General features: G+C 49.2%; 1 protein-coding gene across 3 annotated transcripts; it reads left to right on the forward strand.

The window, feature by feature from the left end:
- Nucleotides 1-770: 770 nt before the first annotated feature.
- Nucleotides 771-26,481, forward strand: VEGFA (vascular endothelial growth factor A). Of its 3 annotated transcripts, XM_090046217.1 has the most exons (8): nucleotides 771-1,592; nucleotides 8,097-8,148; nucleotides 13,960-14,156; nucleotides 16,132-16,208; nucleotides 16,719-16,751; nucleotides 19,866-19,937; nucleotides 21,127-21,258; nucleotides 23,584-26,481. In XM_090046217.1, exons 1-8 carry the CDS (start codon nucleotides 1,527-1,529, stop codon nucleotides 23,603-23,605), a joined length of 651 nt encoding a protein of 216 aa, XP_089902343.1. In that variant the 5' UTR covers nucleotides 771-1,526; the 3' UTR covers nucleotides 23,606-26,481. The 3 variants fall into 3 exon arrangements, with proteins under 3 accessions (XP_089902343.1, XP_089902352.1, XP_089902360.1); XM_090046226.1 differs by lacking the exon at nucleotides 19,866-19,937; XM_090046234.1 differs by lacking the exons at nucleotides 19,866-19,937; nucleotides 21,127-21,258.

Consider the following 26,481-nt stretch of genomic DNA (forward strand, 5'->3'; position numbering starts at 1 on the left):
ACTGTGGGTGGCAAGAGTCAAGGAGCTTGATTGGGGAATGTGTGGTGGCCCCAGTTAGTCTAAACTGCATTTTTCCCTTAAACATATTTCCAGAAAGTGAACTGAGGTTTGTCTGAGAGCATGCTAGCTCACCCGCCACAGCGTGCGGGTGCTCCAGCTGCCCACCCACTCCGTGTGCACATGCCTCTTCGGGGTGGAGAAGGGACTTCACATGGGACAAGAGGCAAGTAAAACCTACATGGGGAGCGGGGACTGCTCAGAGCCCTGCTCAGGCTGTTCAGATGTGAGAAGCTTTTAGGGACAGAATGCCTTTGGCAGGGCTGGACACTGACATGCATGAGCTGGGTGGCCCGGGACAGAAAGGGGGCCAGAAAATAGTAATTTTTTTGATCATTATTATCATTATTTCTGGTGAGGGGAGGCCTGATGCTACAAGTTTGCTCAGGGGTGCCAGGAGTCTAGGTAGGCTGCTGAAGAGCGGTAAGGGGAGGTGGGGAATAACCCCTTCTCCCCTCTCTGGAAACAACTTGAATCCCTGCCCACAGCCAGCAAAACAGAACAAAAAAGAGGGGGAGAAGCAGCCAGAGCTTGGGTGACAGGAGCAGCCAGAGCTTGGGTGACAGAAGCTGAGGCCCCGGTGCCCTCTGCTCCTTCAGGAGGCTGAGACCTGGGACATGGGGGCTTTAGGGTGCTATTACGCCCCTCCCTGGCCAGGGGGGAGGAGCGAGGGTGGGGACTCCGCGGAGGAGGGACTCTTAGATCTCCTCGGCGGAGCAGAGCAGAGCAGTTGCAGAGGGAGAGCGCGGAGAGCGGGTGCTCTGCCCGGCGTGCGAGGCACAGCGCAGTGCAGGCTCTCCCCCAGGAAGGCGGGAGAGGGACAGCACAGATCCGCACAGGAGGGACGAGAGCAGATTTAGGAGGAGCGGCTCTCCTTGTGAACCGGGATTTGCTAGCAGTTTTGGTCTCCCCCCGCTTCTTCTTCCTACCCGCTCCTTAATTTATTTTTCTCTCCCTCCCTGCCTGCACAGCTCGGATTGTTCCTCTCTCCCTCTTTGATTCCTTTTGCCAGCGGTGACCAGAGCAAGGGGAGCAAGGAGGGCGAGCCAGGCAGCCCCTCTCCCTACTTCCAGGCACCCGAGGCTGGGATCAACCCCCAGCTCCTCTCCCCGCTTTGGACCCCGGCGCCCGCGAAGGGACAGAGCAGCCGGGCCGGCAGGCAGCCCGCCCGAAGCTGGGATCATGCACTGAAACTTGCGGGCAAACTTTGGTGGTGTGCAGAGCGTGCGGCGCCCGGATCCCTGGAGGCGGCGGAGGGCGTGTGCGTGTCCGTGTCCGGGGGGCGGCGGCGGCGCAGCGGAGCCGGTGCCAAGGGGGGCAGAGCCGCGGGAGCGGAGCGCATGGAGGGCTGAGCCCGGACCCTGGGAGCGTCTCGCGGAGCCGGCGGAGGCACAGCGCGCCCAGCTCAGCGCAGCGGGGAAGGCGGCGGCGCCCGGCCAGGAGCCCCCCGCCGCCCCGCGCCAGGAACCATGAACTTTCTGCTCGCTTGGATCCGCTGGGGGCTGCCGGCGCTGCTCTATCTGCACCACGCGGAGGTACGGCCGCCACCGGGGGGGCCGGGGCCGGGGCCGGGGCCGGGCAGGGCGCGCGGGGAGGCCTTCCCCGGCCAGTCCCGCGCCGCGCCGGCCTGGGACGGGACATGCAGGGCATGGCCGGGGGAGGTGGCTTGCATCAGCTCCGGCCGGGGGGAGAGTGTGTGTGTGTGTGTGTGTGTGTGTGAGAGAGAGTCGGTTGTGTCAATGTAAATTGAATGTGCTCTGTGTGTGTGTGTGGTGTGTGTGCGTGGGGTGCGAGTGTGGGAGTGTATGTTTGTGGACGTGGGGTACGTGTGGCGTGGCACTGTGCTCCGTGTGGATGTGGGGTGTGAGGGTGTACTCTGTATGCAGTGTGAGTGTGTGTTAAGGGGTGTCGGCTGTAGCCGTGTTGGTGTAAGGACATAAGCAGACGGGGTTGTGCATGTGTGTGTTGTGTGCAGGGGAGGGGGATGTGGCTTGCTCCCCCACCCCCAAAACAGCAGTGCAGAAGTCCCTGTCTGGCAGAAACCACATGGAGATCAAAGGGGACAACATGGATTATTGGGAGTTTCTTCCCCGCTCCATTTGCGACATCCCCAGAGCCGCCCCCCCTTGGCCGGCTGCCCCTCCCGGATTACAACACTGCCTGCTCGCCGGGCCCTTCCCCCCCGGCGCTCTCTGATCTGGCTGCTCCCCCCCAGGTTCAGCAGTGAATCGGGTCTCTTTTCCTCCCCACCATGAGGTCCACATGACAAGCCAGATGCCTGGCTCCTTTGAAGGGGCTCAGGGGGAGCCTGAGGTGGAGTTTAGATTGTGGTGTAAGACTCACGTCTAGTCTGAGGCGGTTAGATTATGGGTCATGGCAGGCTTATGCCAGTCTGAGGTGGAGTTTAGATTGTGGTTCAGGGACTCGCGGCCAGTCGGGTGTCGTGGTTCATGCAAGGCTTAGTAGATCCTAGGTAGCCTCTACTAGGACTCTACTACTAGTTTGAGGTTAGATTATAGTTCATACGGGTTGTTGGGATAGGGGCGCCCCTGCCACAGGCAGCGGGCTGCACTAGCTGACCTCTGGAGGTCCCCTCCAGCCCGGCTTCTCTAACTTTGCATGAAGTGGGGCATTTTGCCAAGAGGGCTTGAGAGCAAAAGTCCACGTGAAGGTGGCTTCTGTTTGCTGGCTGGGCTGGCATTGTACATGTAAGAGCCCGGACAGGGTTGTTTTCTCCTGCCAGCTGCCTGGGACATCCCTCTGGGCCCCCACAGTTTCCCCACCAGCAGCATGAAAAGAAATGCTGCCTGCAAACTGGCCTGGTGTGCACATTGTTTGCTCAGCACGGAGGCTGGGAGGTAACTCCTCAATGAGGAGCCATTTCACGTGGAACCGAAGTCTGGCAGGCAGCACCCGCTTTGTTGCTAGCCGGTGATATTGCCACTTTCTTTAGTGACAGCAGCGTCTTCGGCTGCACTTGGTAGGGCGCAGCGCTCCATTGGAGAGTGACAAGGACTAGGTTAGGGTAATAGCACCCATCTACTCTTATTTTAAAGGGTGGGGAAAAGCAACTTTGAAACTGCCAGTCAGAACCCAAGTCGGATTGTTTTCAGAAACAGAGCAAAATCATTCTGCCTTTCTTCCTTAGCCAGAGAGTGAGAAGCATGAAAGGAAGAGGAAAAGGGAGAGGGGGGAACCATAGGGCAGCAGTGAAGGGGTGTGTTGTGAGACAAACTGTATTAAAGATTGCAAGATGCTCACATTGTACAATGATGTGGGCCACGTAAGTGTTCGGACAGGCAAACGGTGAGGTCCCCAGACAGTTTCTAGTTCTGTCCTTATTTGTACATTGGTCGCCTAGATACCACGGTGATGGGAACATTAGAAATACCAATGCTAAACAGACCTCACGTAGGCAGCATGGCGGTGACTGTGAACATGGCATAAAGCGTGACTCTCTGTGTCGGGACCAGTGTTGTGCGCTTTGATGATAATCTTTATCTCCACTCCTAATCAGGCAGTAGTGTTGAATAAACGTATCTATCTGGCCATGTTGGGGAGAATTAAATAAAGCCCTGACGGGCTGGCAGGAAAATCAAGGGCCAGGTAAGGCATTGTCAGGGTGCACTTATCACAATGCTGTTTTAGTGAATACAGTGTGCTGATGACCCCTTATGGAGTCAATTAGTAGCATTATGATCACCCTGCATGAGGCTAGGACTGTAACAGATTATGTCACTGGCCCAGGGCAGAAAGCACTGATGCCACAGGTATCTGACTTCACTTGTAGGGAAGAGCCTTTTAAAGTGAGGAGGAGGAGGGGGAGATGCAGTGGGAATGCCACCCCCTCTCAGCACTTGGCCACCCTGGAACTGGCACTTTGTCCTCCTCCCCTCAGGATCAGGTGAGGCCAGGGGATTTGGGGAGAAGGTAAGATGACATTCCCCCTTCCTCTCCAGTCCCGTTTCCTGTTTCCTAGAAAGTGGGACCATTCAGGTCCCTCCCACTCTTTCTTTGTTTGACGGGTCTGATTCTAAACTGTAGCCTGGGAGGGGTTACCCCAGCAGTTCTTTTCTTTCATGCCCGGGAATGTGAAGAGACCTGGGTCCTCCAGCTGTACTGCTGTCAGGATCAGCAATCATAAGACAGAGAGAAAAAGGGAAGCTGCGACTAGACTGTTAATGATCTCACATCCACTGGGCTGCTGCTTTTGGTGTGTGTTGTGTCAGGCCACGCTGGGAAGACCGAGGGAGCTTACTTCCAACCCCCCAACCCCCACCCCCGCACACTGAGGAGATCGGCGGCAGTGGGGCACCTTCTCCAAAGCTGCTTCTCAGTTCTGCTGGGAGAATGGTGTTTGGGAGGCAAAGAGGGGGATTCCATCCTGACATCTCGGAGGATTGCTCCGATTCCTGAACAAACCAAAAAACTCCTGCCCATTCTGCTGTGTCAGAGGTTCATCCGCTGAGCTCCCTGTTTGCAAGATTACTGACTTCCCCTGCTTCTACAGTGGGAAGGATTGCAGCTAAGCTCCCCCTTAAGTAGAAACCTCTGAGGGAAGAATTTCTAGCTCCTTAGACAGAAAGTGCCTTAACTCCTCTCCCAGAGTCTCTCCTAGAGTGGCTGGATTGTTTGTTCCAGCCCTAAACAGTTACAAAGCTCTTTTAATGAGGCTGCACAGATTAGGGGGAGGGGAAGGAAGAGAAAGAGTAGTGGTGGTGGTGGTGCTTGGGGGAAACACGTAGATTAACCTTTTCTCTTCCTCCAGAGAATAGCTTGCTGCACAGGATCAGGAGGGGGGCAGGGAAGGTGCAGACACAGCCAGGACGAGACAGGGTCCAACTCTCTTTTGGGGAGTGTTTGACTGATTTTTAGACCATGCACTCTTAGCAACCTGCAAATGGCTCAGAGAAACCTTTCCCTTCACCAGACCCTAATTCCAGGCTGCTTATGCCCCCCTTAAGTGCTGGGATCTCTTCCCTGGCCCAAGAGAATATAAAATCCATTGGAAAGAAATCATATTACGGAAGCAATGAGTAATTCCAAAAGCTAGCAGAGGAGAGAGCGCCCAAGCAGCATGACCTTCAGGCTCCCACCGAAGGGCATGAGGCCTTTTTGTCCCTGATAGGTTTTCCATTTCCAGTTGGCCCTGCTAGGGTACCTAATATTGTGGTCCCATATGAAGCAAACTCCCTCCTTGCCAGGCAATTCTGCCCCAAGAGAATTGGGCACCAGGACAGGCAATAGGCAGCATACAGCAGTCAGAGAAGACAAGAGCACTCTCTTGAGTATAGCAAGGCCCGTAGGGTGATGTGGGATTGTTAATAATATTGTTATTAATAATCCTAAGAAGTTCTTCTATAGTTCCAAGGGCATGGGGTGAAGGACAGGCCAACTGTTGAACCACCTTCCTTTGGGTGCCAGCCGGTAGTCAGGAGCTGCTTGGAGAATTTATTTTGATCCAGTTTGTCCCACTTCATTCAGCATGTGCACAGATGTTGCTGACTGGTAGTTTCTGCTGCTTTTTAAAAAAATTAAATCACAGCGATAGGCTTGATTTTTAGTTGCTCCTAGCTTGGATCTGAGTTGCGTCTCCAGGTGCTGGTTGTGTAGGTTCCACTGAAGAAGGAGATTGAGGCCATATTATAGGTGGAGAGTGAAGAAAAAGCTGCATACACCTGTTTTCTGACACCTGCAGGAGAGGTGGGGGAAGGGAAAGAGGGCCAGCAACAGGAGGGCTGCTTGCTTCAGGGAGTAATAGACAAAGCTGAGATATAAAAGTTTCAGTACAGGGTAGTGTTCATGCTGTTCCTAGCAGGACATAACCTCCTCTAATAGGACTTTTTGGGCCTTGTCGACTGAGCAGACTGATCTAGCTAGTGATTTCCTTCCTTCATACTCTGAGATAACTGATGCTTTTCTACTCTTGCTATGGCTTCCTTTTGGCCCATGGTTTTGTGGCACAGCATGGTTTCAGAGGACCGCTGCCACATCCATTTTGTTTGTGCTGTTGCAGTGACCTTCACACTTTAGGAATGAAACTGGTCCTGGGATCTTGCTTTTAAACTGATAGAACAGGCAGACAGTCCCCCTGCCCTCAAGGCTGGATTTTCACCTTATCCCCAGAGTCTGGCACTTAATGACTTTAGGGATTCTGCAGGTCAGAGATGCTGGGGGGACTTTAGAGAGAGGTAATTCTGTTCAGCCTCACAGGCATAACTGAGAGAGGGGCTTCTTGAACTTTGTCAGTTCCATCTCTGCTGTCCTGTGAAAGCTAAAGCTTCAAGCTGCTTGGCTGAGAGATGTGTGTGTGTCTGTATAGAAGCGTATAGGCAGCAGATCTTTGCGGCCAGCCTGACACCGAGCCATGACAGCCTGGCTGGGTTGGTGATCTGTCTAATGAGAATTTGGACAGTTGTCTCTTTACACGGCTAAATACATTTAATTAGTGACACACAGTATTTTGCTTTTATATGCAAAGCAACTTAATACAACTGACCTATGGCCACGTCTGGGGTGGAGGGCATTGCACAGGTGATGGAAGGAGGGCACTTCTGGTCCAGGATACCAGAGTGAAGCCTGATACTTCTGAAAGTTGCATTAGAGCTATAATGCTCCCATAAAGCAAAGAGGAGCTGAGTTTTTAAGGTCTCACCTGAAAGTGAAAACAGTTCTTAATAAAACACTGTAGCACTTGAACTCCCTTCCTCCCCCTGGTTCTGCCCCGGGTTAGTTATTTCCATTCATACCTCTTGCAGCCACACAGAAGTGTCTCTTGTCACAACAAAACAGCAGGAGTAATTTTTTTGTGTGTGTGTGTTTTTGCTAGGGGAATGTAGCAGAGAGAGCAGAGGGGTCTTGCTTCACAGCAGCAAATCAAAGGCCCAGAACTGTGGCCCCGTCATGTTGAGCTGCACGGTGTCCTTCCTTCCAGGGCTGGGAAGCAGAAGTAGTCTGGTGGAATTAGTATGGGAGGGAGTGATGTAACACTTAATCAGTCTGACATCAGGCCAAATATTGACACCTTCACATCTCAGCAGCAGACAGGCATACACCACTGAAAAAAGCACAGATGTCCTTTCAAACCCCGATTCTTTTCTCCCCCTCCTTTCCCTATGCCACAATATGTTAATCTGAATCATTTACTTTTATAACAGAGCAAATTAAGAGAAGAGAAGAGAGAGGAAAAAGTGTGTGGCGGTCCCTTTAAAAGTAGTGCCCAATCTCTTTGCACTTGCGGGTGTGCTTTGTAACGTAGGCCCCTTTTTGAAATACCTTCCACTAACTTTCCTTGGAACATGAACGTGGTCAAATCTCCCGGCGTATTTGTCATGTCAGCGTTAGAAGGTCACCAATGTTGTTTTTCTCCTCCGCCCCCAGCCCAGATTCGCTCTCTGTTTTTTGACCTTAATAATTTGAAATGCCTTTGAACAGTTAGTTTCTTTTTTATAGCAACGGTGTGCACTGAGTGAGAGCCTTGCTCCTCCTCCAAATGCCCCCCCCTCTGTCACGCACACACATATTCCAAGGGGAATTATTTTTGCCTTGATTCCATGGCCCCTGCCCTTCTCCACCCCTTTCAGCTCTAGCTGGGGTGTTATTTTTATTTCATTTTCTTCTGCTCTGAGGGCAAGAGGAGACAAAGGTCTCTCTGTGCCTGTCATGCTGTCACGAAGGGGGACACACACTTCACCTCAAAGGGAGCAAAAACCTTTCTGAATAACACCCCTCCTCCCTGCCACCCGCCCTGCCCAGAGATTCCCCTCGATACAGTTCCAGCAGGGAAGTCTGACACGCTCCTTTGTGGGGGTTTTATTTCTCAGGCCTGGGGAATGGGGGGCTGGGTATAGCCGCGGTGTGAATGAATACATCCGGATGCTGCAGTCATGCTTCGAAACATTGGGGGCTTCCAGCGGCTTTGTTGCCTCAGCACTCTGGAGCCTGCCTGCAGAATCCCAGAAAGCTGTTCAGCTCCCTAACTGCCCCTGGGGACTGGGTAATGACTTTGTGTTTTGACTAATTTTCTGTTATCTTTGCAGTTGTCGCAGGCGGCTCCGACCCTGGGGGATGGGGAGAGGAAACCCAATGAAGGTGAGTGGTTTGCATCTCTCCTTTCAACAGCTACAGGGTTTACAAGTTAAATTAGGGGGAGCTCTGGGAGGTGGGGAAATGGAAATGGGGTGCTAGGAGGGGAGAGCGGGGAGACATTGAGCCAAACTGCCCAGAAGCTCTTGAGGACCAATACTGCCACCTTCTGGAAAACAGGCGTAATTTGGGAGGGGGGCGGGGGGGTAAGAGAGGCGCAGATGCAGAAGGGGGAATGAGAGGAAACGTGAGAAATCCGACTTAACCCTTTGTGGCTGCATGCCTAGCAGGGCGGCTCTTTCATTCAGAAAGCCTTTTTCTGAGCTGGGTGGGCTGGGCTGCTTCTCTTCCCATCAGCAGTTACTTTTCTGGAGACAGGCTGGCTGTGCCAGTGCAGTGGAATAAATTGCAGAGATGCTCATGAACCCATTTCACATTTCCCAGAACTCTGAGAATAAGAATAAGAATAAAAAAATAGCCACATGAAAAGCTGAGTAGCTGTGAATAATTTCCTAGGGATTTGCCACAAGGTTGCAGGAGGGAATTTGTCATCTCTGCTGCCTGTCTCTTATTCTTCTCTTTCCCCTCTGCACTCATTGTGCCCTGCTCAGTGATAATATCTGATCATCAGACAACAGACCAATCAGCACCTGAATTCTTCTGAGACCATAAGTTAGCACATCCCAAAAAACCCAAAAAGAGTGTGTGTGTGTGTGTGTGTGTGTGTGTGTGAGAGAGAGAGAGAGAGAGAAGCAGCAGAATAGCCTGGGCTTATTTTACAGATTCACACTCTTCTTCTCCACAGATAGCTTGTGAGAGGGCTGTACTGCTAAGCACTTTACAGTGGTAAATACAAAAAAAGGCTCCCTTTTGCTGTCTGTGAGCTACCTGGCCTGGTGAGGCTAGTAGCACAGTCCAGCTGCTTCTGTTCAGCTTGCTGCTGGGAGTGTAGTACTTATAGAAAATGCTGGCAGAAAGAAAATTGGATGCTAGTGCTTCCCTAGCCATTGCTATTTCATATCACTCCAGCTGCCCAGAGACCAATGTAATAAGTAGTGGACCAGGAGTTCAGCTGCAAGGTTGAATAGGTCTGGTCTGTAGGCCATAGGTAACAGGCTATCAGAACTCAATTCTTGGTAGTCTACTTCTGACTTGTGGGTGGCTGTATATTTTAATGTATCGGCTTTTTCTCTATAATCCTTGTTTTAGAATTGGGATTACAGAAGTATGGACTTTGGAGCTTTAGGCTGATGTGATCTTCAGGCACCTTTCAGACTCTCCAGGCTTTCTATGCTTTTTCTGCTTGCATGGTGGAGAAACCCACTGTCTTGCTGGGACCACCCACAGCTGCAGCTTGTCTTTTGCGTCATTTGGTTGGCAAGGGCTGACAGGTTGTGACCTTTGGTGTTGTTCCCTCCGAAGGGCAGCAGGGGGCTCTAGCAGTGCAGCTGGGGACCGAAGACTTTGCCACATTCAATTTCAATTTCAATAACTTTATTGGCATGGCAAGGTGTTGCCAGAGGGGTTAGTACAAGGTGTCCATTTTACATCATCATCCATTTCTCCTTTGCTGGTGGACTGCCACATCCTGGAGCTTGATCCTTGCTCCAGTTGCAGTCAACAGCAAACATGGACTTCAGATTGATCTGGCTAATAGGCTTATTTTAGTGCCCAGTCCGTCTGTGAGAGATAGAAATAAGTAGTAGCTACTCCCCTAGTCTGTGCCCTTTTGTGCTTCTGTTCATCCTGAATGGGTTTGGTCTAATGGTTAGAGCAGCGAGGGCTGGGAGTCAAGACTGTTAGGTTCTTTTGCTTGTTCTGTGATGCAAACATGGCTGTAATTAGACTAAAGCAGTAGACATCAAGACTCCTGGGGTACCTTTCTGGCTTGCCATGTGATCTTGAGTAAATCACCTTCCTTTTCCTCTTGCTCTTATGGTGCCTCAGTTTCTCCTCTGTAATAACAGGGTGATAACATGGCACAACTCTACAAGGGAGGTCGCACAGCTTCGTTCGCTGGAGGTTAGTAAGGTCTTAGAGCTCTTGGAGTGAGAGATTTTTTTTGTGTGTGTGTGCTTATTTTTATCACCCATCTGTACAGCCATTTCAGCCAGGTTTATATTGGATGGACCTGAACCAGTTTGGGGTCTCTGTAATTCTAGCCCCAGGCTTTCTAGCTCTCAGATAGTCTTCCGCATGGTTTTGTGGCACAGGACGTTGTAGACAAGTCAGACAAATACTCTTTGTTTGCTCCACGAGAAAAGACTTTCTGGTATAAATAAAGGAAACCACCAGCCTTTTTGGCTGCATTTTTATTTTTAAAAGAACTGTGTGTGTGTGTGTGTGTGTGTGTGTGTGTGTGTGTGTGTACACACACACACACACTGTATATATACTATATATATATTTATATAGGTTTATTTGTTTATATACATGACACAGTTTCTCCCTGCCCCACAGCCAAGAAATTGTGCTTAATTCTGCTAAGACTATGGCTCCATCACAGAGTTAACCTGGGATCTGATTGTGTCTTTCCTTTAATTTTCCTGCCATCTGTGTAGAAGGACTGGTGCCCCTAGCTTTGAGGAATGTGTTCTAGAAAGTGGGATCAATTTTACCTCTCCTGGAGCCTGCTAGTTTGCAGTGAGGGTGCAGGCTAGATCACTCGAGTACTGACAGTCCTTTAATGACCTTCCCACAATTCCCTCTGAAGGACAGATGAGTTCTTCTGCAGTTGATACAACTGCCTGGGAAAGTATTCTGGAGTGCTCGGCACAAAGAACCGTGGGGTATGACTCCAGACATGTATGAGCCAGTGCAGTGGCAGTGAGAATGCAGTAACACAGACACAACTTTGCAGTGGGGAAGTTCATATTTGGGCTAAGCTTGCCCTGGTCCTCAGACATGGGTTCCATAATAACTGTACAACACAGATATAACCTACATGCAGAGCACCTGCTACCATGAAAATAATTCTTTGTGAGGAGGGTTTTCTAATTTAACAGCAGATACAGATTCCCTTCCACCTTTTCAGAAACTGTCAAAAAATCCTCCCACAGAAGATGCTAACAGCAACAAGTCACAATTTGCTGTGGAGTTTTTTTGGGAGGAATTTCTGGTTCTGGCAGCACCCTGCATCCCAAACGCTCAAGCAGTGGTTCTCAAACTTTTTTTTTTTTGTGGACCACTTGAAAATTGCTGAGAGTGTCAGCAGACCACTTAATAAACATTTTTTGTTCTACAAATCAAAGCACACAACTTGTATTTTAATATCAGGTTGAGGCAGGACTCTGGAAAGGAACACACAAAAAGAAAGTTTAGAAGCCAATTGGTAGCCTGGGTTCACTGGCATTATCTGTTGCTTTAAAGTGCACAGCTGAATCTTGATTAATATATATTAATATAAATAATTATTATACTATTAATAAATAATTACACAATTTAATTTATTATTAAATTTAATTAATAGTTTACATGAAATTAATATACTTTCGTATAATGTATGGGGTTATTAGCAAAGGCAATTCAGCTTGACGTGTGTGTTGTGTGCGTGTGAATGTATATGTATATATATGTGTAAAATGTGTGTATATGTATGTGTGTGTGAATTGCCTTTGCTAATAACCCCATAGGTTATACAAAAGCAAATTAAATTTTGAAAGCTTGCCCCATTTTTTCCCATTTATGCTTTTGGTAGCTTTTTCTTCTCACTTTCACTCATCTGTCTAGTGGAAGAGTCTTCTGCTTCTTATGCTGTAGGCTAGCGCATGGGGTAGCATCTGGTTTGCATGGGTTGTGAGTCCCTCCCCCTCCCCCCACCCCCAACAATGAATCCATGAACATTTTTATCCCCAACTTATTTTTTGGTAATAGTTCTCAGATTCTTAACCCTAGGACAGCAAGGTGGAGCAGGAGGTTGATCAGTCACTATGTTGGCAGAATCTCTCAGGTGCTAAACTGTTTAATATAGATAGCCTCTTTTTAAGGTTAAGGTCACCCTGAAGGTGAACAGGGAGAAGGAGGCAGTGCAGACAAGACAGGGAAAGAGATGAGAGACAAACTGCAGTGGCAGGCAGGGAGGAGGGAGGACTTTTCTCCTCAAGGAGAAATGCCAGTAATCAGTCCTGGCCTTCCAGGCTGCATTTCCCCTCCCTGAGCCACTTGCTCTTTTAATACGTGCTTGTGCTTTCTGACACTTCAGAGTCCCAGAGAGAAGCTCCTCCCCATTTGTACACATTGCCAGCAGCGCTTGTGACACTGTCAGCTCTGTGTGACCTAGAATTAACTTTCAACAATTAACCGTAGGCCCTGAGCTCAAAGCCTTGCAGCTTTTTTTGTGGCAAAGCAACCTTTATGCCAGTTTGTCACAGGTTCAGGGCACTCCAGAAATGCTTACCAGAGACCATTTTTTCCATGAGGCAAGCAGTTTGTGCTTATCACACCGGGTTATCAACCTTACCATTGCAGGGCTGTGCACACACTATGGGCCTATCATTCTAATGCAGAACAGCACAGGCGATGCAGTCTCCCTCTGCCTACCCTGTCCCTCTGCTCCACTCATAACTTCCACCTTAGAAAGCTGGAGAAGCTTAGGAAGGCTGCAGGGCCACCCTGCCTTTACTGTATGTGGAACCATGCCGGAAGCAGGTTTGCTGGTGCATTTATCTGTCCTGTTTATCATGTCTTTAAATCTCTCTGACCCTTGACCAAGCAACGAGAGGCATCTTTGGCACCAGGTTGGGGGAGCATTGGGAAATTCCTGTGAAATCAGAGAGGGTAGCAGTGCTTGATGTTGGCTCCTTTTCGGTGCTCAGAGGAAGACAGGAAATAAAGGACGGACTGCTCTCCTCTCCCATGTCCCCATTCTGCCTTATCTGGGTTCAGTAGCCAAATGTGTGTGGCCCAGTGATTACTGTGAGTGGTGTGTGGTGGTTTTGAGTCCCTTGCTGTATGGCTGCCCCTGGATTCCCTGGGCCGAGAAAGTATGATTTTTCTCAGAGTTCCAGGGCTTTAGGGCCTGAGACTTTGGCACGTGTCATTAAGATGTTGCACAGTATTTCAGAAGATGGCAAAGTGGGAAGGATGCTTGGGCTGTCTCTGGATGGGCCGTGTAGGGGATGGTCAGAGAAGGTGAAAAGAGCTAGAGGTGGACAGGATGGAGGAGTGGAAAGGCATGCTTCATGGACCAGGCCCATTCTTCTTAACCTCTGGGGAAATCCTGCTCCCAAACCCTGTCCCTTCTGCCCTCATCTTTTGAGGGGTGCTTCCCACTTTACCCCTTGCCCCTCTGTCCAAAAACCACCAGATAAAACTTTGATATTTTGAGAGGGGTGAAAGATGAGCCCTGTCAATGACTCAGTCGCCACACCAAATGACTTTTTGTGGTGCTTTTTGGCTGAGCTAATGCACTCAGCAGCAGCACATACGATGGAGCATGTCAGATAACAGGAGACAGGGTGTGTGTAGAGGAGGCATCAGCAGGCATAGAGCAGCATCATGGAGGATCTATTCAGTTGGTTAGTTTGCTACTCCTGTCCTTTTTCCGCTCTTCAGAAGCAGAAGCTAGTTCAGTCAGGAGCCTGCACCCCTTCCTCTCTACCGCACCAAAAGGGTCAGCAAGATATTTGGCGAGTTACTTTACACTTTTATTGGGTGGCCTAACACAGCATGGTGTGGTGGAGAGGGGGTGAAGCCTGTGCTGCAGAGACTGCAGAGCACTGCAAGACTACCATTGAGGAGCAGAGGGTTCAGGAGTTGCAACTTGTGTGGGTATTTCCAGGCTGAGCCGCTGCTAATTTGCTTCTTCCCTCCCCACAGTTATCAAGTTCTTGGACGTTTATAAGCGCAGCTACTGCAGGACAATCGAGACCCTGGTGGACATATTCCAGGAGTACCCGGATGAAGTGGAATACATCTTCAAGCCATCCTGTGTTCCCTTGATGAGGTGTGCGGGCTGCTGCGGTGATGAGGGCCTAGAGTGTGTCCCCGGAGAAGTGCACAACGTCACCATGGAGGTGAGGGCCTGGCTAGGGAATAAGCACAGAGGAGGAAAAAATGCCTCCTATCCTCAGGCCTTCCCTAAGTTGCAGTAGCAGCTTGGAAAGTAAAGCTTATCCTGGGGAGAGAGACCTCTTCCGAGATGGGGGATGGACCTTCTGGGGAATCAGGGGGAGAGTGTGTCTTGCTGCCAGCCATACCCTGGAGTAATGAGACACCACTCGGTAAGGCAGGGGTGTGATTCCCTTTGGCTGCACCCCAGGGATTTAACATGTGTTGCTTCCATTAGGGTTAATGGAAGAATCCATTTTCTGGGTCAGTGGAGTTACCTTAGTAGTTACAAAGAGAGATACAGCAATATAAAGGGAACTTTCCCAGCATGGTCTCTGAGGCCCCAGAGGGAACCGTCTCTCGCTCCACCTTAACTTTTGGTTTGGGACTTGTATCACACAGCTCTTGCTCCTAATGCGGCTGGCTATACTGTAAGAGAGGAAGTCCTCTCTGAACTCTCTCTCCTGGAGGGCATGTCAGGTCAGCCTGTACAGACAGGGCTGGGGATTTGGGTCATTAGCTACATTGGCACAGCAGGGGTGTGAAGGGGCTCTAAGAAACACACTGCTGCAGTGTCAAGCGGGAAAGACTCTATGCTTTTCTCTCTTTTGTTCTGCAGCTACAGAATCAAGGGCTTCTGCAAGTCAGAGGCTACCAATTGTGGCTAACACTGGGCGCACAGGAAGGCTACATTTTGGGCAGTCTTTCCTCAGAAAGCTCTGCCACTGTGCCACTGCATGAGCCTGGGTTCTCTCTCTCACCCTAGGGCAATGCTGATTCCCCTTGTAACTGACCTATAGCCCCCTACTATCTCAGCCCTGGGTTCCCCACATCCAGCTCTTGCTGATGTCCCTCGCTCCTGCCCTTCAGCATCTCATGTCTCAGCCCTGAAACTCTCAAACAGAGGCTGTAAATGGTGCGGTGGCTTTATAGGATGTAGAAGAGCCCAGAAGGGACTGTGCTGATACCAGCACACTCATTTTTCTTGGGGTCTAAGCTGTATGTGAACTGAAATGCACAAAGCTCATCAAGGAGGCTTGCACTGTTACCTATAGTGTGGTAGCTTCTAAAGGCCCCCGTCAGCCTGCCTCCCCATTTTATTTGGAGATGTGTTAGAGATGTATTTCTTCCTACTGGAATCCCCAGTCTGGGATCATTGGAATCATCCATTGGGGCGTGGGGGATGGGTGCATTGACAAGCCTCTGATGCAGTCACAGTGCCCATCTCCCAGCAAGGCTCAGTGAATAGTGCAGTATAAATGTATAGCATCAGATCCTTGACTCAGATTACATCAGTGGAGCTTCCTTGACTTGATCCTTGGGAGCTTTTGGATCTTCAGGGATGATCTGACCACTAAGCACTGGGACAATGGGTGTGCCCATCCAACTAATTAGCAGCTTTAATTGTACACATCAATCAGCCAAAAGAGTACAACCTCCAAGAAGTGATTGGCTTCAGCAGTCAGGAGAGATATGGACTGGTTCATTTTCAGCCTCCACTTTAACCTGAAGCCTTTTGCCATCTGAGGGCATTTTGGTGTCTGGTGTGAAATTAGTCACTTGACTGTCATTCTTAGAGGGGCTCTGGACCGACTGGACAAGTGGCCTGTATTAGGCAAGACCCTGTCACATCAGAGGTGTAGGGAAGGCTCCATGGAGAAAGCTGGTATTGCTACTGCTATTTCAGCACCACCAGCCTTTGGGGTTGTCAGCCTGCACTTTTCACCAGCTCTACCCTGACTGAACATCTGGAAGAAGAAAACCTGGGGCTGAACCCGGGAGCAGTGGGGATGTGGCTGGTGACTCTCTATAGGCTCTGCTGTGCTCCCCAGGGGTCAGCTGGGGCTGAGAATGTATTTTTAGCTTGTGTGGGGGTTGCTGACCCTCTCTGAGGTGCTGATTAGGGGCCAGGATGATGACACTTTGTTTTTTTCCTTCCAGATCATGAGAATTAAACCCCATCAGAGTCAACACATAGCATACATGAGCTTCTTACAGCACAGTAAATGTGAATGCAGGTGAGAATGGAACAGTGCTGGGATCTCCAGGGCTCTGACTGCTGTCATAATAAACCTACCTCCAGGGATTTGGCCTTGTCTTTTTTCACTGCCTTAAACTTAAAGACCTGGCCCAATTAGCACTTCAAGTCTGTTCCAAACTGGTGTGCAGAGAGACAGCTGGACTAGTGGGGAGGGGGTCCTTCCATTGCAGGTGTTACCACTCTCAAGATGGCAGGTGATTGGAGGACAGTGCCTGGGATGGGTTAGGGTAGGGTGTATCCTGTGGACAAATGATATGTCATGGGGGAGCCTACTGGCTTCCAAGGAAGGGCAGAAACCTTCCAGGGTGGTCCCTTAGTCAGAATGGGCATGTTCTGTGGTGCTTGCAGTTCCTGCCTTGTACGGGGCAAGGATTTGGGGAGCAGACCTGTGACTGCAGACCCTGGGGCAGGCCAGGGGAGGGTATAATTGGTGGGGTCTCTAGGGGGATCCCTTTTAATCAGGCCTTTGTCCTTTTTTCCCTTCCAGACCAAAGAAAGATGTCAAAGCTAAGCAAGAAAAGTAAGTGGCGAGCTTTTTCTCCCTTTTTTTTTTTCTCATGGTGGTTGGTTGTTTTTTTTCCTTTCCTTTTCCCTCTTTTGGTCATTTGTCAGCAAGAGGTGCTCAAATCCAGGAGCTGTTTCTTTAATTATTAGGTGGTGGTTTTAGGTGGCAAGCCCTAAATCCATTCCAGGTGGGCACAGAAATCCAGATGTAGTTCTCCCTGCTTCAGGCTAGGGCAGGAACTTTCCTGACCCAGAACATGGAATTGGTTCCCTAATGATTTACAGAGAGTACCCAGGGTATTCTGGAGTGGAATCTGATGTGTCTATCAGGAATGGATTCTAGGTGCTCCCTGCTCTCCCCCTCCCCAGGTGTTTCTTTGATCACTGGAAATTGCTGTCTTTCTTTTTCTTGCTGCTTTGGTGAGAACTTGCTGGCTTCTTTCTCAGCAGCTTGCGCAGAGACTCTTTCAGAAGCAAGACAGTCTCTCAGCTTGGGTTCCTAGTAGAGCCTCTAGCTGAGTGGGTGCTCTGCTGGCTGGCAGTAGGAGGTGGTAGCACTGGAAGTCTGGTGAAGGCAGGGGTGATTCTACATGTGGATGAGCATTGCTTGGTGACGGGGCTGGGTGGGTGGGTGGGCGGGTGAGGGAAAGGAGCCATCTTAGCCCTCCTAGCAGGAGATGGGGATGAACTTGGCTGAGGGCTTCAAGGGAAGGTGGAATCTCTTTCAAGCTTGTGGTTCCATTCTAGGGACATAAGAGGGGTAGGGTACAGCCTGCCTGCAGAGGGTGATGATTTTTACACCATCCCGACCACCGCCGTGATGATAACGAACGTGGAGTGAATGAATGAATAAATACATAAACACATACATAAATAAAGAGCAACCCCTCATGTGAGCGGTTATGCAGAACTGCATATTGCTGGGACAGCATCTTTGCCATGTGGCTGCACTGAGTTGAATGAGTAAAGAATGGGCTGGGGCTTGGGGAGATAAAGCAGAAACAGAGAGAGAGAACACATGCATGTGAGAGAGAGAGAACGCATCTTCTGGTTGGCTTCATAGGTGTAGCCACTCACCAGCCTTTCACCCATCCCTGGAGTCTTGCTCATGGTACCAGTAGGCTGAGTTGGGACTCACTTGTGCAGTGGCAGCTCATCCACGTGACTCTGTGGTTCGATGGTGTGAGAGCGTTGGTTCTGTGTGAGCACGGGTGCCAATGGGGAGCGGGTGAGGCAGCCAGGCCTTCCTCTCTGACTCTGTAGTGTCCCTGCCTTCTCTGACCAGGTGTGCAGTCCCTTGCTGTTTCTGTACACTAGGAACACTAGGGCTGGCCTCAAGTCCCTGTTATGTCTGATGCACTTTCTCCCTTGACCCTGGAGTTTACTTGCCCTTAATGTCTCTCTAGTTTGCAAGGGTGTGGAAATCTCTCCCAAAGGAAATTCCCGTCTTTCTACCACCACCACATTATGACTCTTGGTGTGTTCTTGGGATGCTCCCTTTGCTTGCAGCTAGGAGAGAGTTTGGAAGGGAACTAGCACTCAGTTGCCAGTTGCAGCACATAAGCTTGAACGGGACTCCCAAAATACCCTGACAGTTACCTTCAGGTTCCTTCCCCACTCTTTCTTCCTTATCTCCCCCTCTCCTACCCACCCAAGGTGGACTGAAAAGCTGTGCCACTAGGGCTCACTCGACCAATAAACACTGGCCCTTCTCTATCCCAGTTTACGTGTCTGTTCCTGGCCCTGGTGATTGTGTGGCTCAAGGAACAGAGCAGGTTCTAGACTTCTCCCCGGCTCTCTCCCTGGGCATGAAGATAGGTGCTTAGTGCGCTTAGCATCCCAGCCTGCTGCTACAAACCAGGTGCAATCAGTGAATTATTTTGAAAGAAGAAAGTGTCAAATGGGTCAGCGTCTTGGCTCCGTTCGCTTGCCTGCCCAGCAGATCCATGTGGAAAGTGTGTGGGGAGGACTGAAAACAGCTTGGTTGGCTGAGAGGGGGCTCTTTCCCCTACCCCCGCCACATGTCCTAACTAGGTCAGGGCTCTTAATTCTTCCCCTTCATATGATCAATTCGGAAGCTGCCAGTAGGTAGGTGGCAGGGGCTCCCAACCACTGAGTGGAGTGACAGGCAGGAGGCAGAATGGTTGAACAGGCGATTCAGGTTAGACAACCACCTCCTCCTCCTCCTCCTGCAACATTGCTCACCTGCCTGCATGAGTCACTCCTCGGATCTGCCTGTGCAGCTGCAGGGGTGGCAAAGGGAGGTGGGCTGGGTGCCCAGTGCTGCAGGCCCTTGCTCCACAGGTGAGCAGGTTCCTTGGGTTGCCCCGGCTGCTGCAAGGGTGGTGGTTGCAGGGCAAAGGGCTGGGTGGTCACATGCTTCCAAACTTTCCCTCTTTGTGGTGAGCCTCACGTGGCAAGGCCCCCTTCCTGCCCCTCCCAGCCTCCACTCCCTGCATCTAACAGGAAGTGGCTTCCTCACCTGCTCCTTTCACATGTTAACCCAGCACTGCTGCTCAGCATGGGAAGAGTCTTTGGAGTGCCAACATTTTCCTTGGACTGTGGGGGATGCCCTTGCCCTGTAGGGTGGTGCTAGCACTGCCTAAGTGTTTTCCTTATTCGAGGCGGGAAGGGAATCCCTTCATTCATGTTGCCTCTCATCAAGCACTGACTTATGATCTGTTGCCAGAAAAGCATTTACAAGGCACGGGTATTGTGCGGCACTTAATTGAGTGTCTCTGCTTCCCTTCCCTGCCCCTGTCCCATCCCAATCTCTGAAAGCCCCTCTTCAGAGGAGGAAGGCACCCCTGGGACAGCTGCTGTTGCTGGTGAGGGTCCAAGCTGCCTTTGCCTTGAAGGGGGCTTCTGCAGCACTCCAGCCTTTGGCCTTGCCTTTGCTTCATACGTGGCCCTAGTGTGGTGGCGCTGGCAGTGTGGAGAGGCCAGTCAGTGTGTGTGGCTTGGGGCTGAACACAAATACAACACCCCACAGACCTGCTTCTCTACAACACTGTGTGCTTCCCCCTCCTCCCAGCAGGCACAGGGCTGGGGCTTCCCTCCCCTTTCCGTTTTCTTTCTCTCTTTCTCTTTCTGTTTTTTTTTTTTTTGTTTTGTTTTGTTTTTCTTCCAGAAAATCAAAGCGAGGAAAGGGAAAGGGTCAAAAGAGAAAGCGCAAGAAAGGCCGGTACAAACCACACAGCTTGTACGTTTGTGTCCTGTGCTCGTAGAGCTTGTCCCTAAATTGTCCCACCTGCTTGCAGCACACTGAAAAATCTTACCTTTCCCCCCCCTCAAATCACTGGGTGGCTCAGATCCCTCTCAGGGGCTGCGCTGGTGGTGGCTCAGCTCTGGCACTGAGGGGAAGCAGAGCTCAGGGAAGGTGGCTTTTGCTTGCTTGGCGCCTTCTCTCTATTAACAAGCAACAGCAGCCATGTCTAAGCGTGCCAGAGAGGGTGGGGCGGGAGGGTTCTCTGCACTCTTAGTGCTCCTTTATGACGCACCTGTGCCGTCCACTTTCACCACTTGGCTTCTGTCCCCAGCAAGTCACTCCTACAGAGTCTTGCAACAGGAGGCTGGCACCTACCATGCATGCATGTGGGTGTGTATGTATGTGTGGGTATGTGTGTGCACTCACGCATGTGTGTCTGGTGGAAACACAAGCGGAGAGGAGCAGTGGGAAATTTAGAAGGCGTCTCTCTCTCCCTCTGCTGGACTTGGCGGCTCCTCTCTCTCTGTCTTCTGGTCTCTGTCTCTCTCACTCTGGTTCACACAATTCTGCATTGTAAATTTCTGGCCCGTCTCCTAGTAGATTCTCGGGTGGCCAGTCTGGAGTGGGATGGGGGCTTAACAGATGACTTCACTTCCCCTATCCTCAAGAAATGACCAGGCAATACCTGGCAGTTGGTGCAAGCTGCAGGGATGTCCTCTCTGCTCTCTGCACAGTTGTTGCCCCTGATGATTCAGGAGTCTGGCCTGCTTTTCAGGGGTGGATAGATTCCTGCTTCTTTGCCTGCTAGCTGCTGGCCTCAGTGAAGCTTGGATGTTCTGTTTCAGGAGCCCCCTTGCTAACACATCTGTTGCTAGCAAGGGTCTGTCGGTTTCCAGTCCCTGGGCCCTCTGCAGATTGGAATTGATGCAGGATTTGTGAATACCGTGCAGAGAACCTGTTTTCTGTCTCTTTATGCTGATGCAAGAGGGTTTTGTCGTGAACAGATTCTGGGGCTTTCGGGGCAGTGCTATGAGTGTCCCTCAGCCAATGATGCTTCAATGGGACAGCGTGGGGGCTGTTGGGAGGGGGCAGGGGATTGCTTTGATGTGTAGGGTGTTGCATGTGTATTTTCTTCCTGCTGAAGCGCTGTAGCTTAGACGTCTTTCCTTTTGCCTTTTTGCAGTCACTGTGAGCCTTGCTCAGAGAGGAGAAAGCACTTGTTTGTACAAGATCCCCAGACCTGTAAATGTTCCTGCAAAAACACAGATTCACGTTGCAAATCGAGGCAGCTTGAGTTAAACGAGCGCACTTGCAGGTTTGTGTCCTGAAGGATGAAAGAGAAACACACAGAGAGAGAGAAAGAGGGGGGAGCTTGCTTTCTGCTGGCTTCTGGCACCATTGCTCTGTGATCGCTCCTTTCCTCTGTACTTTGGGGGCTGGAGGGCTGAGGGGTAACTAGGATGGGGACAGCATTTACTCTTTGCCAAATGTTTGCTGTGAGCTTGTGTGTGTGCTTGTCAGGATTGGATGAGATGCTCTGACAGCTGAGGTGTTTGTGCTCAAGGGGTTCTCTCATAGAATAAGATGGTGGCTTTTGGGTTGCTGTGTTAATCAGGGAAGGAGCCTGGAGCTCTGTATGCTTCATACTGGATTCCCTTTGTAGAGAGAACAAGAAAAGCCCCTTTTCTTCAGAGGAAATGTAGCCCCTCTCCTCTGGGGAGAGAAAAGCCAAATCCCTACCTGCAACCCCCTAGCATTTTTCTGCCCTCCCGCTCCTAAAACCCAGGGGGGCACTCTTGTACTGCACTTTGCACACAATATGCCTCACATCCACTAACTGTTAATGGCACATTTCTGTTTGAGGCCTACACTCTGTGCTGTGCCCCACACCATGGTGCCTGTTTATAGGATATGCATGGCAGAGGGTCCCTTCTTTAGTCTGCCTATGAGAACCAGGTACAGAGAGACTGTGTTCAGGGCCTGTTTAGTGACCTACACTGCCTGTATATATCTCTGTGTGTTTGCTTTTGTGCATCTCCATAGAGAAACATGACTAGGAACAGTGGGCCTGGTCCTTGTGTCAATCAGTACGGCTTCACTGAATTGTGGGGAGCTATGCTGCTTTACGTTGGCTGAAGATCTGGCTTTGCGTGCATGTGTGTAACGTGTGAGATCATCTGTACGTGAGATCATCTATATATATATTTATATAGGCACATGAAACTGATTGCTGAGATCCCTCTCTGGACTGGCCTGGTGCTATAAACTCTAGCTCCCATTCACAAAGATTCTGGAGTCTGTTCCCATCTAGAGAGCATTGCACTGTTTATAGTCAGGCTAAAAGGTCAAACAGCTATGAAATGAGGGTCCCCTGTGGCTAGAGGCTGGAAGCTGAGGCATCTGTTTGGCTGCCTGGTAAAACTTTGTGGCTGGGCAGTGTCTGTGTATTGAGCCCTCCCTTGGGGATTTGGTGCTCACCAAGCCAACGGCCTCATGCCATTGTGCTCTGTGCCAAACCCTATGAAGCCTGGCTCTCCGGCATTGCCAGGGCTTGAGAAACTGCTCTGGATGCAGAGAAATTATCTGGGAAGCTGTTACCTGAATGGGAGGGCGACTAGTGCTGGGGGCAGAACAGAGCTGTTCTTCTTCAGTTACGTTTCACCCTGCAGGCGCAGTTCCCTGGAGAGTGAGAACAGACAGCTTCCTGCCGTTGACCTTTATCTCTCACTGCTGTGTCCCACTCCCCCCTCCCTTTCCCCACTCCCAGAACAGCTGGCATTACCCCTACAGAGTTTAAGGGTGGGAAATAATCTCAAGTGAAAAAAAAAAAATCTTCCTGGCTTGAGGAATTATTAGACTTTCTTGCCAGTCCCTCCCTGTGGTGGGGTGAGTGGCATGATTAGAGGTTTCCAGAGGTAGTGCATTGGCCAGGAGCACAGGATGGAGTCATGGGAGCGGGTAATTTAGCTGTTTCCGGATTTAAAGCTGGTTAAGCTGAAGTTCCTCCCCCTCTCTTCTCTGGAGTTTCTGAAGTTGGGCCCTATGGGGCAGGGCAAGTTCTTGTTTGTCCTGCTGCTTCTGCAAGCTGCTGCTGCTGCTTTTCTCTGGCACTAACCCCTGCTCTCAGCAGCCAGTGGAATGAGAGGCACTTTCCTTTCATCTTTTTGCTTGTATGAGACTCTTGGCTGCACTGCTTCAAATGGAAATGATAGGCTAGATGGAGAGAGTGTGTGTGTGTGTGTGTGTGTGTGTGTGTGTGTCTGTCTCTGCGTGGGAGGCTCAGGCCCTGTGCACGTGTGTGTGTGTGTGTGTGTGGGTAGATGGTAAGGGTAAATGGAAAGCAAGGTGGGGTTGAAGGTTGAGGAGGAAGAAAGCTCTTTTGCTGTGACTCTGCTCCTAAACTCACCCCCTAACCTCAGCCTCGGAGAACCCAGGGGAATGTGTTTCATCCAGGTTGATGTCCTTAGTTATATTGTCCCGACCTTCCACAGATGTGTGAAAAGTCTGCAGTGCCCCAGCAGGGGTGCAGTAGCATAGAAATGCTGCCGCCTTAACCTCACCACCAACCCTTCTTTACCTCTGTCCCATCCCCCACAAATCACAAATGTAACCTCTCTTTCTTCCCTCTCCTTCCTGGCAGATGTGACAAGCCAAGACGGTGAGCAGCGGAGAAGAAGGGGGAACAGCCCTGTTTTTGGAGCCTGATTTCTCACCTGGACAGGGGAAAAAAAAAACACTAATCCAAATGAACCCTAAAATGAAGGATCGGTAGAGCACAGCACTTTCAGTACGGACGATGGACTCTGGAAGGAACATTCCCCAAGGCACCCGCCGCACAGAATACACCTTTTGGTTTTGAACTGTTGTTTTTTGTTTTCTTTTCATGCTGCTAAATAATGGAGCCAGGAAGACTATAGGGTGTATTTTATGGGATTCCCATACATACATATATATATATATATATATATATGTGTGTGTGTGTGTATACATGTGTGCGTGTATGTATGTGTGTGTACATATATATACACATACACACGTGTGCACGTGCGCACACATACACGTGTATATCTGTGTGTGCGCGCACGTGTGTATGTGTGTGTGTAGATATGTGTTTATTTTTAACCACATATACATATATATATATAGAGAGAGAGAGAAAATGTGTGTGTGTATGTGTGTATATGTGTGTGTGTGTGTGTGTGTGTGTGTACATACACACACACACACACACACACACACACAGAGACAGATTTTTTTTTTAACATTACTAATGTTATTGGTGTCTTCACTGGATATATTCGACTGCTGTGGACACAAGCGGGCTACTTGGGGCATAAGAAACAAGCTAAGACTGGACTTTGGCAGAAGCGCTGAGTGTAATCTTCTTAACCCTTACTGACTTGTGCGGCTTCTGCTGTTTCTCTGTAGAGCGTGCTGTTCCACAAACCACATTCTCCTCACCTTGGAAGGGGAGAAGAATTAACAGAGAGGAGGGGCAGGGGATTCTAAAGAGCAGCGCCTCAAGGTATTATGGTCAAAGATCACGGAAATGGCTCAGGATGCTGGGCCAGCTGCATGTTTGAGGATTCCTTCTCCCCTCCTTCCCACAGCCTTCACTCTGACTCATCTCATGACCTGTCTGCCTTGCTTGCACATGGGACATCAGTGTATGTTTTGTGTTGATATCACTCACTGTAGAAACTCTGCCAGGGGTACAGTCTGGCCTTAAAGGATGGTGAGCAGCTGATACACAAACCTTTACGTTCAAGGAAGTATCACAGAAGTCTACATTTTCTGCCGTTGGTGGCTGCAAAAAGGACACATAGCCTACAGTGTGCTGAAGCAAGAATGGGGACCGGTGTATAGCCACGCCTTTGTTCAGCACTGTCTGCTCTCTTCATGCACAGAGCTGCCACTGAAGAGCATCCAAGATGCTTATGGAACGTTTCTGGAAAGGGATATTAATCAAAAGTATATACACAGTAGGTTTGCGTGTATGTGTGTCATGAATGTGTGCGCACATGTGTGTGTATAATTATATTATTTTAAATATACATGACTAAGACTTTCAAAAAAATGGCTTGGGATTTTGTCTGCCTTATTTTTCAGGTGCCAAAGCTGTTCCCTCCCTAAACAGGCCTGATTCTTCACAAAGTGCTGGACAGCTGCCCTCTTAATGGCAGGTGCCTCTGAAGAGTGTTACGCTGGGCACTCAAAGCTGAGTCACGCAAAATCGCAAGTCGCTGCTGAAAGTCTGGGCTGTGTGTATGTGTGTATATCAGTAATACGTGATGGGTGTACACACACACACACACACACACACACACACACCCATGCCCACACACAAAAATGTGTGTTTGTTTGTCTACTTGGATATATAATCTAGTTCTGTGATTTAAAAATGCAGTCACCCAAAAGGTACTAGGTCTGTGTCAGAATGCTGCCAAATGTCATCTGCAATTGAACTTTCAACGCCTGATAATTTACCAAATGGGAAGCTTCCAAAAGACAAGACAGTCTAAAAACAGACTCACAACAAGTGACTACTAACCACTAGGAATTCCCCATGCAGCTGATGGCTTTCAGAGAGAGAGAAACATGCCAGCATCTGCCTGCCTCCAACACATATACATGTTCCTGCTGCATCATGTGCAAGACAGAGACTTCCAAGGGGGAAGAGAAAGTGTTTTATATACTTATTTAATATCCCTTTTAAAATTAGAAATTAAACAGATAATTTAATTAAAGAGTAGGGATTTTTCAGTATTCTTTGTTAATATTTAATTTCAACTATTTATAAGTCGTACCTCTTTTTTTTTTTTTTTTTATTTGTACTGGTTGTGTATAAATTTAACTCTCCTATGGTCCCATCCCATATCTCCCCAATTATTGGCAGAGTCAGTAGCATGTTATAGGCAGTTATTTAATTAATTTCTCTAACACATCCCCCTACACATTCCTATTGCGACAAGGGTTAGATATACATCTACATACTATATATATATATATGTATATATATATTTGGCTATGCGTGTGTGTGTATATATGTATGTAAGTGTGTGTGTGTATGTGTGTGTGTGTGTGTATATATATATATATATATATGTATATGTATATATGTATATGTATATATATAATGTGTGTGTGTGTGTATATATATATATATATGTATGTATGTATGTATATGTATATATATACACATATATGTTTATGTATATGTGTGATTCGGATTAAATAGACACTACGAATTTTTATATATGTAAAAAAAACCCAGGAAAAATAGAAAATTCTACATCTTGAATCTCTCTCCTTTTTAATTTTAATATTTGTTATCATTTTATTTATTGGTGCTACTGTTTATCTGTAATAATTGCGGGGAAAAAAGATATTAACACTACATATTGTGTCTAGTGAATTTTTTCAAGATATTCCATAGTACATATTTATTTTTAAACAAAGAATTTACAGATATATCTTAAAAACAACAACGGCAACAAACAAACCTTTTTTGTATTAAAGAATTTAATTCTGACCTTGA

This window comes from Crocodylus siamensis, chromosome 1 (genome assembly GCF_052110815.1).
Source record: "Crocodylus siamensis isolate JL-2025a chromosome 1, ASM5211081v1, whole genome shotgun sequence".
Lineage (NCBI taxonomy): Eukaryota > Metazoa > Chordata > Crocodylia > Crocodylidae > Crocodylus > Crocodylus siamensis.

Bases quoted from the DNA above. Each gene is read 5' to 3' on its own strand.
- VEGFA (XM_090046217.1), top strand. From the start codon at position 1,527: ATGAACTTTCTGCTCGCTTGGATCCGCTGGGGGCTGCCGGCGCTGCTC. The intron at 14,157-16,131 runs GTGAGGGCCTGG...TTTTCCTTCCAG, and splicing joins TGCACAACGTCACCATGGAG to ATCATGAGAATTAAACCCCA. The intron at 16,752-19,865 runs GTAAGTGGCGAG...TTTTTCTTCCAG, and splicing joins GTCAAAGCTAAGCAAGAAAA to AAAATCAAAGCGAGGAAAGG.